This window comes from Pleurodeles waltl, chromosome 2_2 (genome assembly GCF_031143425.1).
Source record: "Pleurodeles waltl isolate 20211129_DDA chromosome 2_2, aPleWal1.hap1.20221129, whole genome shotgun sequence".
Taxonomy (NCBI): Eukaryota; Metazoa; Chordata; class Amphibia; order Caudata; family Salamandridae; genus Pleurodeles; species Pleurodeles waltl.
In genome coordinates this window covers 716,373,694-716,387,835 of record NC_090439.1, presented here as the reverse complement: position 1 = coordinate 716,387,835, position 14,142 = coordinate 716,373,694, and the positions used below count along the sequence as shown (strand labels likewise).

Sequence of the window (14,142 nt, the reverse complement as noted above, 5' to 3'; positions counted from 1 at the left end):
TGTTAATGGATGTGCGTATGGGTGTGTGAAAGAATGAGTGTGTGTGATCTTTTAAAATGAAAGGTGCATGCTTGCATGTTTGAATGTTATGAGTGTTGTTAATGGATGTGCGTGTGTGCATGCGTTTGTGAAAGAATGTGTGTGTGTGTGATCTTTTAAAATAAGCGTTTGGTGCGTGCGTGCATGTTTGAATGTTATGAGTGTTGTTAATGGATGTGCGTGTGTGCATGCGTTTGTGAAAGAATGTGTGTGTGTGTGATCTTTTAAAATAAGCGTTTGGTGCGTGCGTGCATGTTTGAATGTTATGAGTGTTGTTAATGGATGTGCCTGCGTGTGTGTGTTTAAGAATGAGTGTGTGTGTGCTGCCCGCCCGCCCCCTCCCTCCTAAACCTGCCGGCTGCCACTGCCTGGCAGGATCTAAAGAGTGCTGGCAACCATAACAGACTCTGCTGCACTCACTGTCTTGGCTGGTGCTCTGAGGCCTGCGATGCTCGTGGTATGGTGTGCTGCTGCGGCGTTGGTTGGCTCTCAGAAGGCTCTCTCTCTTGGGCTCAATGCGGCTAACTAGAGTCAGTCACAATGTCATGTGCCAGTGAATTCTAGCCTGGTAAGTGCCAGTCTGCTGGTTCGCATAGCTGCCTTTTAAAGACAGTAGTTGGCCGCATGAGCAGACCCAACAAAACGTGCCTGATCACTCCCTGGCTGGCCTCCCCAACACACACATGGTGCCAGGGAGGTCATGGCTCAAACTTGTTTTCGTTCAGTGGTGTCCAGGCCCAGGCAGTAGCTATGCATGCATCTGGATGGGGAGTTGTTCCTTTGAGGTGCCAGATTCAGAGGCAGCACAAGTCAGGAGACCTAAAAACATCCTGGTTCCTGTCTGGCAGCAAGCGCAACCTCCCCCATTGTTGCGCTGACAGAGGACCTCACCTGAGATTAAAGGCGTAGTAATAGTCTCACTGTACTGTCTGGTTGCGGTGGGCCTGCTTGCTGCAAGGGAACAAAGCTGTTGCCCATGATCTCGCTTAGTCACCACCCGAGCCGGTCACTACCTGCCTTATCAGACTGGTGGAAGGGGAGCCTTGAAGTTTCTAGAAAATAACAGAGGCAGACGTACATGAGAGAGCTCAGGAGTTGCTTCAGCCTCCCACACCATGCCACCTCATTATGAGGATAGCATTGATTTAGTGTACTGACCCTAGGGCTCGCCCCCCTCTGCCATTGATTGTTGGTGCATGGGACTTCCATGCTCCTAGCGCAGCCCAGAGAGCTGTTGGCAGGTCAAGCAATGCAGGGACAAGAATGTCAGCTGTTGAAACACATCTGAGGCATTTAATAACTGCCCTGGTTGGTAGCTGCCTTCAGTTCCAAGTGCCACTAGTTTTAGGCCTGATATGGCAAAACATGTTTCAAGGATAGTAACATTTTTTGCTACTCATTAGTGAAGCCTTTCAAAAGACATCCATCTTGCTACATGGCACTCGTATGCCCCGCTACTTTATTCATTCATTTTTTATTTTTTTTTGCATTTCACCACAATATACTGTCCTTTAAAAAAATCCTACATGGGTGGAACCTGCATCCCCTTCGCTGTTTGCTTTTTTGCCATTTCCCTATAAGGCGTCCTACTGCCCCTCCTTTTCTTCACTGGGTTACCCCAGCTGCTCATACTCCTGTCAATTAATGGTGCTGCCTGTAAGATTCTGCTTTTCTGCAATCTATTAACTCCGTAACCTTTCATTTGTCACCAAATGCTCGCTGTGCTTTCGAGACCCTTCCACATTCTATTTTGTGACAGCCAATGTTCATAGTATTTATATGTGTTGTAATTTACAACGTTTTCAACTTGTTATGTACAAAATACAACTATTTGCAAGCACCATTTTCAGTTGTCTCCTTTTTTCTGATTTTTCGTTTGCAACATTTTTCTATTTTGTACGGCAAACTGGAGTAGCACAGTGTTCAGGAGCATCGGGGCTGCCGCTGAACTGTGCTTGGAAGTGACATGTAATCCAGCAGGACACCTTGCTTCAGTGGCTTCCCTTTCAAGTTCTTTAAGGGGCAAGCTGCTCTCTTATCTCTTAATCTTTTTAAAATGTTCAACAAAACTAAGCAAATAAGTTACTTTCTGTCATACCTCCAAGGAGACAACATATCAGTCGTACTGGGAACCCCCTTCATGCTTTGCCTATTATTGATCCATCGTACTGATCAATATGGAGACACAAATCTTGCCTAATGTACCAGCAAACAGAATGGATCATCCCAACCCAATGACGTCATGCTGAGTCAGAGCACGTTACTGTTTAAAGTGACTATCCCACACCCATACATTTGCTAGTTTTAGTGCACTGATGTTGATTGGTTTCTCAAACGTTTATGATTCTTTTAGGTGGGAGTTTTTCTGGCAGGTCATCCAGAGGATAAACTTCAGTCCAATGTATCGGTTGTATGTCCATGTTGTATACAGGGACCCTTGGGCTCAGGTTCGGGCGAGTGGTGCCCTATCTGACCCGTTTCCAGTTGAGAGCTACATGGGGGCGATGCTCCCTCTCACCTGTGCTGACTGCTTTGACAATGGAACCCCTTGCTGCCTGGATAAGGAAGTATGGCTTGACGCAGGGATTTCACTGAAAGGGTGGGCTGGAGAACCAGGTTTCACCCTATGCAATCATATGCTCCTCTTTCTTCACTACCGATGATGTTTGTGCCTGATGGGGATTTTTGACGTATATGGAGACGTTTTTAGCCTTATAGTCAAATTGGACAAATATTTAATTATCTCTATACCTGGTGACCAGATGCAATCCCAACTGCATACACATATCCAAACTTTTAAGGACACGTACTTCGCCATTAAACCAGACCTGTGCTGGGACCTTAATATTGTGCCAATGTAGACAGTCAGCAGAGAGACCTCTGGGGATGGAGTACTCGTCCTCTCTCAAACATGGGTTCAAGATGGTGCTTCTCCCAAAAGTCCCAATGTGATCTACACCTACCCTTACAGAATCCATGAATGATTTTATGACAGTGCAGGTTCGATCTCATTCTTTTTTTGCAGGCAAGTTAACAACTCTTGATTTCATGAGATAAATGCATCCTGTTAGTATATATTAGTGGGTTAAGTATAGCTCTGTCCATGCTACTGGACCACAGAGTTAATTATGATAAAGAATTGGCTGTTCGGTTTCAGAGATTACCATGTCACCTGCCTGCAATTGGATCTGTTGGTGGCCAGCCCTTCTGGGATATTAGTATGGTTCCATTGTCCTGAGTTCATGCCCTCACCCACTAAAGCTGCACTCAAATGCTGGTGGAAAAAAATGAACTGGCTGGGGTGGGAAGGCAGATTAACATGAGAGACACCCTTGCAGGATAACTGAGGCACTCGCCGAAGCTGCAGGGCTTCCAGACGTGGGTCCTCATTGGAATCCCAAGTTGGGGGATTGATCGGTATGCAGCCACATGAAGACCTTTGAAGCCATCTCTGAGGTGTTTGAACTCACTGATTCCAATTCTGTATATTCCTCCAGTTTCAGAATAACTTGGAGCATTACAGGACAGACCTGATGGCTTTCCAGTGATTGAGCCACTAGGTAGACGGGATACTTCGCCAATTTACTGATCTCTTGCAATAAATGCGCCAGCGTGATTCAAGGACCTTTGGCATTGTTGAGAGAGCGGCCTGTGAGAACTTGAGGCGAAGCAGTGGTGGGAGGCAAACATAGGGCCTCAGTAACTCGTGATCCCTACTGTGTATGACTTATCCAGCTTGAAATTCTCCACAGATATTATTGTACCCTAGAGAACTTATGGAACATAGATAGAAGCCACTTGCCAGATGTCTGAGAATGTAGTGCATAAAAATTATGACTTCTTCCACATAATCCCGGTGTAAGGGCAAGAAGTTAGAAACATGCTCACCAAGGTACTCGAAAAGTACTAGTCAAGTCTCTCAAAATTAGATCTTTTAGAAATTATGCAGGAGTGGGAGGGCTCCTGCAGAGCAAGGTGCCTAGTGGGCATACGTTTCCTTGTGGTAAAATGGGGCACTGTGCCGATACTTGCAGTCTAATAGGGCCCCACCCTTTCATGTCTACTTGAGGGGAATGAATCACTGCTCATTTACCCATCAATGGGTTGTCTTGACATGCATTTGAAGAAATGCGGACTTTTGGTTTAGGTGTACCATGACATGTTTGGCTACTTCTGTGTATTATTGGTATGTATGCTAATTTTTCAAAGGTTTATGATCCCTGCACCTGTTTGTTTATTAATGTTTTTATCTACTACTGCCATAAGACTATACTGCCTCCTGCATTTTTGGCATGAAATCAGAAGGTGTTTATTTAAAAAAAAAAAAGAATCTGATATGGATGGACAATTAGAACTGCTGGGCAATATTGTTTAAGGAAGGGGTTGAGTGGAATACTAACCTTACACTGTATTTGTTTGGTAACTTAGTTATATGTTTTATAGGTCACAGATTAGGCCCCCAAAGGCGTCAAAGCGCCATACATAGAACAAGAATATGGGATAAGGGGGCGTGACTTGGTGTGCACCAAGATGGCGGCACACTAAAGAGGCTCCAGTAGCTCGATAATAATTATCCCACCATCCAACATTAATCCGGGCGCATCTGGACGCGGATCTCCTCTGTAAGGTGAAGGGGGGAGTGTGAAGCAAAAGGAGAGCGCACAGCCACCCCCCCAGTGGCACTCTGAAGGAAGGAGACGGAGTGGTAACGTTACGGCACAGTTCCCAAATGACCGCCTGAACGAAGCAGAGGTTGGGCCCCGGACACAGGAGATGGGCCCGAATTGACAGAGGACCAGGCCGGAAAGGTGGGTCCCTGATTGGGCCACCTGAAGAGCAGGAGGCACTGGGATCGAGAGAGTGGAACCAGCAGTCGGTTGGCAGAAGAGCAGGCGAGCGCGAGGCCCACCAAAGCTCCCGAGATGATGCAGCGGTGAGTGGTCCTACCTGGGGGGCCCTAGTGCCGTGGCAGAGACAGCCAGTAAGAGGCACAAGGGATCGTACCCTAGCGGGGGTGAGACTGCGGCCGTGAGGCTGCTCTGATCGGCAAGGTGGTGGGGGATTGGCTGCAGCGAGGAACAGGAATGTCAGGAGGTGCAGGACCGGGCGTGTAGACCAGCGACGGGCTGGCAAAAGAGCAGGTGAGCGTGGTGTTTAACTGTGCTCATGTGGAGAGGAAACGGTGATTGGCCTCACCTGGTGAAGGGACCTATTGTGGTGACAGAGAAGGCCAGAGAGAGGCGCAAAGGATTGCGGCCTGAGCGGAAGTGAAGCGGCGGCCGAGAGGTGTGTGTGACTGGAGAGTTGGTGGGAAAGCAGCAGCAGAGAAGATCGGGAAGGCCCAGCAGAGAGACAGAGAGCGATGGCTGGTTCCAAGAATTTGCTCCAGGCCTGGGAGCATAATCGTAGCAGGAAGCGCTGGTTTGAGCGCGTGAGACCGGAGATCAGCTGACAGATGAGCGGGCAGGAGAGGGGCCAGTCCGTGCTCACAAGGAGAAGAGGCGGTGATTGACCTTACCTGGTGAGGGGCCCTACTGTGGTGGCAGAGACGGCCTAGGAGAGGAGTGAAGACTGAGGCCTGAGCGGAGGTGAGGGGGTGGCCGAGAGGCCTGGGCGCTCGACAAGGTGGTGGGGGAGCGGCTGCAGTGAGGAAAGGAGACTGCCCGGATGAGAAGTAGGGAGTAAGGGCTGGTCCTGGAGAGAGATCAGGGCCCGGGACCACAACTGTAAGTAAAGAGTCCCCCTCCCTCTCCCACAAGTAATCATCCGGCAACCGCAACAATTAGTGTAGTGATGAAACCAAAGGGAGGGAGGGGCGGTTTAGTCAAATAAAATGGACAAGTATGCTACATCCAATGTGCCCAAAGGGCAGATCGGAGGGACTGTGGATGACTTGGGGGGACGGAACCATCATTGGGGACAATAATGATGGGGATCCAAAATCTAAAAACCTCCTTGGAACCCAAACTGGATGCTGTCACGGTAGATGTGGCCCTGTTAAGCGCTGATCTTCAAAAGATGTCGGAGAAGATTACCTCAGCGTAAACCCACATTCACCTGCTACAGTCAACGTCAAAAAAGTTAGAGGAACGGGTACAATGTCTTACACGCCAACAGGAGATAATGCCTGCACTACTTGAAGACCAAGAGGGTCAAGCGCGGAGGAATAATCTCCAAGTAATAAGGGTCCCAGAGGGTGCAGAGGGGCCAAGCGTTGATCTATTTCTGGAATAACTCATAACTAACACCCTCCATCCAAAATATTTATCAAAGTTCTTTTCCATTGAGCAGGCACATAGGGCGCCGGGGCCACTGTCGAAACCGGGGGCCCCACCAAGAACTATCATTGCAAGAGTGTTCTACTATAGAGACAGAGCTGCGATCCTCCAATCGGCCCACTCATATGGTGACAAGAAATATGAGAATGCAACAATCTGTTTTTTCCCAGATTTTACGCTCAAGGTGCAACGGAAACGTCAGAGCTTTGAAGTCTAAAAGAGCTTGTGCGCCAAGTACATGATGATCTTCCTTGACCGATTGCGGGTCGTGTCGGAGGATACGTCCTGGTTCTTCAGTATGCCAGCTGAGGCCTAGAAGATAATGGCGGGTTGGCGCACTACCAGGAGAAAAGCTTCAAAGGTACTCCAAAAGAGCAGAGGAGGAGCAGTCAAGGACATCAGACCACCGGAGTAGCAGCTGGAGGTGGGGCTGGCCCGGCAGGGGCCACAAGCCAGCCTAGAGGCGGCCTAATAAACCAATGAGACTACAGGGTGGAAACAAGTCTTGACCGACAGGTGGCGGGCCTAACACTGCAAATGTACTGAGTACATAGGGTGGTAAGGGGGGAACCGACATGGAGGACTGGTGACAAAGTGAAGGCTTCTCAGCACTACTAGCGGATGTGCACTGATATGTGTTAAAAGAATGGGGATAAAGTGTTTTTGGAAGTGTGTTAGCTTGATTGGCGAAGCCAGTCAATCCTACTCTAGTTAGATGTTCCAGAGGGGGCGACGGGCACTCTGCGAGTTGGGGGGGGGTGGGCTATATTATGCCTACTATGCAGGGTAGCAGGGACAGGGATGGCGGAGGAGGGAGGGTTGGTTCTAGCAGTGGGGAAGTTGTTTATAAGCTCACAATGAATGTACTTGAGGGCACTGGCGGTCTAAGACCAAAATAGGAAATGGGTGCAGACGAGCACGACAAGGTGGCGACCACACATTGTATTGATGGTAATTAAGCAAATATGTCCAGACAGCTCAGAGTTAAAGATAATGACACACAATAGTCCTCCAATACATTCGCAGGCACTCACTTGACTTGGTCCTACTTCCAGAGACCCACCTAAAGGGTAACAGGTACAGGGCACTTGACAGGATGGGATACTCCTTACAACACACTTTGGCTTCACTGCCAGTTCAAGAGAGGTAGGGATCATGGTAAGATCGGCCCCCTACATTTCTGGGGAGACCAGGACGGACCCATTGGGGAGGTTTGTAGCACAGACAGGAACATTTGGAGGACAAATGATCGACCTATGCTCTGTGTATGTACCGCCAACACTACATGCGGAAACCTTTAGGGAGCTTGCAGAGGTGAATCTGGCATTCCCTATGGGAACACTGGTGATGGGTGGAGACATGAATGATACAATGGACCTACAAAGGGACAGGCTGTCTGGCAGCAGTGGAAGGCCTGACAGGGGACCGGTAAGAGCGTTTGCAGATGAAATGGGAATGGTGGACATGTGGCGGGAATATCATCCAATGGAAAAACAATACACATATTTCTCACACACGCATAACAGTTAATCATGACAAGACTACATTTTAACCTATTCCACACAGGTCGCGCAGTTTTATGGGGTAGACCATCTCCCACGGGGCATATCCAACCACTCCCCAGTGGTAGGTACATTGATTGGCACTGGAGCAGGATCAGCCTACCCCACAAGATAGATGTTTGGCACACTAAGGCCAGGTCCTTCCAAGACAAGGTGAGGGAATGGGCTATGCAATACTTTCAGGAGAATGTAGGGACAGTGCATGCACAGAGCGTTCTGTGGGAAGCATTCAATGTGGTCCTACGGGGTCATGCACAGATATTGATGTGGTGTATGAAAAAGGAAAGAAATTTGCAATGTGACACACTATAAAAAGAAATAGCTGATTTGGAGACAGAAGTTGTTTTGGGTGGGTGGGGAACACCTAGTTTAGAACAGAGTCATCGACTCTAAGTGAGGCAACAAGAGCTGCGAGATTTGGCTACAAATAAAGCCAGGGCCCATGCAGTGGTGGTGCAGCACCGCCTTTACGATGTTGGGGACAAGGCAAATAAACTCATATCCTGGCTTGAGTGGAGGGACAGAGAGAGAAACTGGGTGAGGACATTGAGAGATGATGAAGGGAGGAGACATGTAACCGGGGAGACTATGACTGAGGTTTTTGCCACCTATTATGAGCGCATATATATGTCCCAGTCCGCATATGCGGAGGAGGATTGCGTAGACTTGTTAAAAGACGTACCCTTGGGACACTCTCCAGGAGTGGCAGGGAGGAACTAGAGTTCGATCTGACGATAGAGGAGGTCAGAGATGCAATCAGGGCCCTGCAGAGTGGGAAGGTGACGGGTCCAAAAGGCTTACTGGTAGAACCGTACAAATGTATGGCAGAGGAAGTAGTGCAACATACGGGGGAAATGTTTGGGGAGAGTAGGAGGGAGGGGACTCTCCCGGAAGATCAATGCATGGCCACAATAGTGGTGATATTGAAACCGGGCAAGAATCCGGAGTCCTGCAGCTCATGCTGACCCATCTCTCTCTTGAATGTAGAGGCCAAAGTGCTTGCAAAGGTCCTGGCTAGCAGGCTTCTTAAGGTCATTGCGTCCCTGGTCCACCCAGACCAAGCGGGTTTCATGCCCCATAGAGGCACAAGGCTTAACCTGAGGAGGCTGTATGGAGTCCTGTATATGATGGAAGCATCGGACCATGAAGACGCGGTTCTGATGTCTTTAGATGCCTGTAGGGCGTTCAAAAGTATTGAATGGCCATACCTCTTTGCTGTCCTGGCCAGGATGGGGTTTGAAGCCACCTTATGTGCGTGGATTAGGCTCCTATATCAGGCCCCACTGGCGAGGGTGCAGGTCATTGAAATGCTCTCTTGCCCCTTTACATTGCAGAGGGATACCAGGCAGGGATGCCCCCTCTTCAAAATGCTTTTCGCTTTAGCGCTGGAGCCTCTGGCGACTTGGGTTAGCCAGGATCCCTTAGTGACAGGTATAGAAAGTGTGGGAGGATAGGAAGAGCGCATATTGCTCTATGCGGACAACATTCTATTGTATGCTACCAGACCACGATAGATAGATTAATACATATCTTCCAGATTTTGGGTTCATGTTCATGGTATGAAATTATTTGGGAAAAATCTGATCTTTCCAATAACGGGGACAGCCCCTCCACTCCCAGCGAGTAGTAAAGCCTTGGTTGTGCGCAAGGGCTTCAAGTATTTGGGAATATACATTACAAGAGCAGTTGATTCCTTCTTGCGGGAGAACCTTCACCACCAGTTGGAGCGCCTACGAACAGGTGTGGAACATTGGCGGGGGCTTCCAGTGTCCCTGGTGGGCCGGGCGGTCCTCTTCAACATGATGGCCCTCCTGCGCTTGCTGTATGTCCTGCAAAACACTCCTAACCTGGTGCCGCTGGAACTGTTCAGACAAGTAAATGGGGAGCTCCGTCGACTCCTGTGGGATGGTGATGCACCCGTATCTCCTTGCCTAAGCTCCATCGTGGAGTGTATGAAGGTGGATTGGTGGTACAAGACATGCGTTTATATTATTGGGCAGCTCACTTAAGTATAATAAATGAATGGGTCTTCACAGAGTGAGGTGACCCGGCATAATGGGTGGATAGAGAGGCCATGGGGGATAGGAGGTATCATGTCTCTCCTCAAAGAGATGGGGCGGAGGCCGCAACACACTCAGACAGTGGTTCGAGTCTGGAGGGAGGCTAGCAAGCTTCTTGGCTGGGAAAACAAGCTGCCCAACCTTACTCCCCTTTGGAATAGCACTGCACTGCGCGAGGTGGGAAAGTTACCGGGATTTAAGCAATGGGGACTAATTGGAATAGAGTATCTGGGAGACGTATGAAGAGGAGGGACGATGGTGTCTTTTATGGATCTGGCGGGGGAGTATGAACTGGCTAACATGGAACAGTTCCGATATATGCAACTGAAACATGCCCTGAGGTGTCATGTCCCAGAGGGGGAGCAGCTCCCAGAGTCGACGCCATTCGAGGATAGACTCCTACTGGACCCAATGCCAAATAAAGCCATCTCATTAATCTATGCAAAATTACTTAATAATTCACCCGATTTTCTACAGCACCTCCGATCAGTATTGGAGGGTAACATAGGCCTGATAGAAGATGAGGACTGGGCGGAGGCCATTCAGAGCCCCAGGGAGATTGCTATTAGGGCTCGATTCAGGTTGACACAGTTAAGAGTCCGTCACATGGCGTACTACTCAAGGACACTGTTCCATAAACTGGGGTGGTGCGCAAATGACCTCTGTGTCAGGGGCTGTGGTATGACTGGGTTCTTTTGCCATATTATATGGGAGTGTCCATGGCTGCAGGAGCTCTGGAGGGAGATTATACCAATTATGTCCAAGGTGACGAAGCTACAAATCCTGCTAGAACCCCAGATTAGTCCTGCTGCATATCTCGGGGGATGAAATCTGGCCTAAACACATGAAAATTTGGTTAAATGTGGCGACGGGAGTGGCAAAACAGAACATAGCGTGATTGTGGGGGGCAGTCGAGGCCCCTAGAGTTCTTGAACTGAAGAGAAATCTGGACTGGGGCCAAAGGGTCAAGAAGGTGGTAAATCGGAGTCAGGGCTGTCCCAGGAAGTATGAGAAAGTATGGTCACAAAGGTCATCATTTAGAGAATCTGAAGAGTAATAAGAGGGGTAGAAAGGACCCAAGGGGGCTGGGAGAATGGGAGGTGGGGGCAGCAAACTGTTGGAAATCGTTCAAACTGTCCTATGCAACTCTGTAGTTCATATAGTGCTATGTGCTAGAAAATAAGTATTATGGCGCTACTAAGTAAATCCTGCAGAGTCCAATGAATGCATTGTAAGTTGAGCTTTGTTTCCATAAAAAGAGTTTAAATAAAAAAATATATGGGATACAAGCAGGGGCGTAACAAATCTGGAGGGGCCCTCTCCAGACTCACTCAGGACAGGTGCTTTGCTGAGGCGGCCACCTGGAGCTTGGGGGCACCCCGCACCGTAGGTGCTGCAGGTTGCTGGTATGCCACTGGACGTAATGTTAGTCCAGGCTTGGACGGCAAATAGTGCAAGTGATCTAAACAAACGTTTGAGAAACACAGTTATCCTCAAAAGAGCATGCAAAACAAGGATACAAAATGATCCAGAGAGGGGTGAAACTAAATGCAAGAATTTTGATATAATTGTGCTGTACAATCAGCACCAGAATTTAATAAGATTGTGTGAAAGCACAGCGATAGGGTGCAGGGAGCGGAAGACTGAAGCTTAAACAGTGATAGGGGAATGTAGGGTCAAACCAGGAGTTGCACGGGGTATCGGAAGAGAGCTGACATTCTGTTATAGGGTTTGTGTGAGCAAGGGTGGAAGGGTTACTGCTTGGGGTCCCCATTGTTTGAAGAGGGCTTCTTTCTGCAGACTCGAAGCTGCCTTTCATTTTGATGTCTGCCTCGTACTATTCCAGGGCACAAGTACTACAAAACGGAAGTGAGGGAACTAACCAAGTAACATAATGGCGCTTGACATCACAGTACTTGATGTCATGGCAAGTGACATCATACGTGACATCACAGGAAGTGACCCCACAAGAAGTGACATGACATATTAAGACACACTTATGTTTAGCATGTCTCTCATGAGTAAATTTGAGCGTATTACGAGATTTAACAAATGAGATTTCGTGTTGGGCTGTGCCAAAAAAGTGGCACAACCCCAGTGCAAAATCTAGACCTCAACTAATGCATTTTTTTAAAACTCTACCGCAAAGAAATTGGCAACAAGAAGAAATATGGCAGTAGATCTGTATTGTTTAATTGGTTGTAAAGTCTGCATTTTAAGATATATTATGAGATTAAGGCACCTGCTGCAGAGATCTTTGTGTGCCCCGTAAATCTCAGGGAATAATAATAATGGTAAGATAACTCTGAAAATGAATGCTTTTGCTGGATAGATCTGTTTTGTGTAGTCCTCGATTTGAATCAAGGTAGTATGAAATGTTAATGTGTCTCCTGCAATGCACATCATGTAACAAAAATTACAGTCTTTTATTTTAGGTAGAAAGGTAAGTGGGTTATTGATTTTAACACAGAGATCCTTGCAGTTCATATATTTTAATCCTTCTAATTTAGAACAGTGAGCTATGAAGGACATATGACTGCTACATCTTGTTATCCTCACTTATGTAACACATCCTATAAATGAATGTACACACTTACATGATATATCGTCAACGTATAATGTGTATGTTACATGAATCGCTCGATACCTTTTATTGGGATGAGTAGCACAATAAAAGAAACAAAATAGTGGTATTTAAATTTTTATTTGTGGAAATACTGAGACAGACCAACACATCTAACATTCTTACAGTGCATCCATATCTCTTACATATAGGGAGTGGACAAAGTCAAAAGCATGCCTCTCCTAGGTACCTGTGAAGTGATAGCAAGTTGTGGGCCCTTGTTTGACTTCCATTACATTTGCATCTGAGTGTGAGGCTGCAGACCATGCCCAGCTAGAATCATATTGGAACAAGCAGAAGCCTTATGGCCCTTTAACTTTGCCCTTTATCTCTGGGCCAACTGGAGGTAAAAATAAAAAAAGTCCCCTCGCTGCCTCCACGTTGCTGCTGGGAATGGAATTCAGACAACAGTGCAGACGCTGCTTACCGTGTCCCGTGTCTGAAAATTACACCAGGACAAGTTCAGCCAATTTTGGTGGGGCCCAACTTCTTGTCTGGGTGGGTGGTGTCTAAGCTGTGAAAATAGTGTGTGGACTCTGTCTTCCCGTGTGTACCCCCGACTTGTGCCCTGTACTTTCCTTGTTAAGATGATGACATCTATGCTGAACATTCTTTTTTTCATTTTTTTAGGCTCCTAGCCACGAAGCATCCCCATTCAGCGCTCTCTGGATCTGGTGCGGGGGAGCCACACTTCCTCACCTATGCTGCATTGTAAGAGTACACGAAGGATCCAGCTAGTCTTCTGCTCAGAATGAGTCAGGATAGGAAATGCGAAGAACCAATCATTTTGATGTATCTTTTTTATTTTTTTAAAGTCACTCGTCTCAAAACAGTTTTCTTCTGTCCTAGAAGCGACCGATGATGACGGAGTTACCTCTGTAAGTAGCCGAGAATTAGGCAGTGGTTAGGTCCAGGTTTACATGAAGCATCATGTGGTCTGAATGAAGACGCATTGAGTTAAGAAGCACCTTCCCCATGTATTTATTATCTCATATGCAGTATTGTATACAGTAGTTTGTGTCCAGCCTAGGTCAGGGAACACAGCACAGAGGGGGTGGTGGCGTAGAAGCCCAGAGGCAAAAAGGACATGAGGTTTTTAACAACAGGATTTAGAAAACATAGAATAATTATAACTTTTTTCTGTTTAACTTTTGTGAACTGTTATGTTGCAAACTAGTACCAATAAAAATCATGAAGAAAATACAAGATGAAGTTGCTTGATACCGAATTCTTCTTCTGCATTTTGCCAAGAGTATACTTTTTACAAGTCATTATGTGTTAGTCAAAACATGTGTTTACTAGATTAATGTTACCATGCAAATAATTGTATAGAACTTGCTTCGGTGTATTTTATTATTTCCATAGGCTTACTCATTTTTTTAAACTCGAGAAACTGTTCGAAATGTATGTAACTTTCTGGATTACTTCATGGTTCTTTTTAGGTATGGCCTTTGAGACAGATCTCGCTGTCTCACCAGACTATTGTTTTTCCAAAATATTTATACATAATATCCGTCCAGAGAGGGGCTTTGGGTCAGTGAACTTCATGCATTGATCGATTCAATTGTCATTCACATTCT

The 14,142-nt window shown here is 47.1% G+C and overlaps 1 protein-coding gene across 4 annotated transcripts in view; it reads left to right on the top strand.

The window, feature by feature from the left end:
• Positions 1–13,756, top strand: part of PPP1R42 (protein phosphatase 1 regulatory subunit 42) — a 433,409-nt gene extending 419,653 nt beyond the window's left edge. For 3 of the 4 annotated variants that reach the window (XM_069220289.1, XM_069220286.1, XM_069220288.1), the window contains one exon: positions 13,193–13,400. In XM_069220289.1, coding sequence (XP_069076390.1) covers positions 13,193–13,277 — 85 coding nt within the window. In that variant the 3' untranslated portion in view covers positions 13,278–13,400. Of the gene's footprint in view, positions 1–13,192 lie in introns of all 4 variants that reach the window. The other variant, XM_069220285.1, reaches the window with a different exon arrangement.
• The last annotated feature ends 386 nt before the right edge of the window (positions 13,757–14,142 follow it).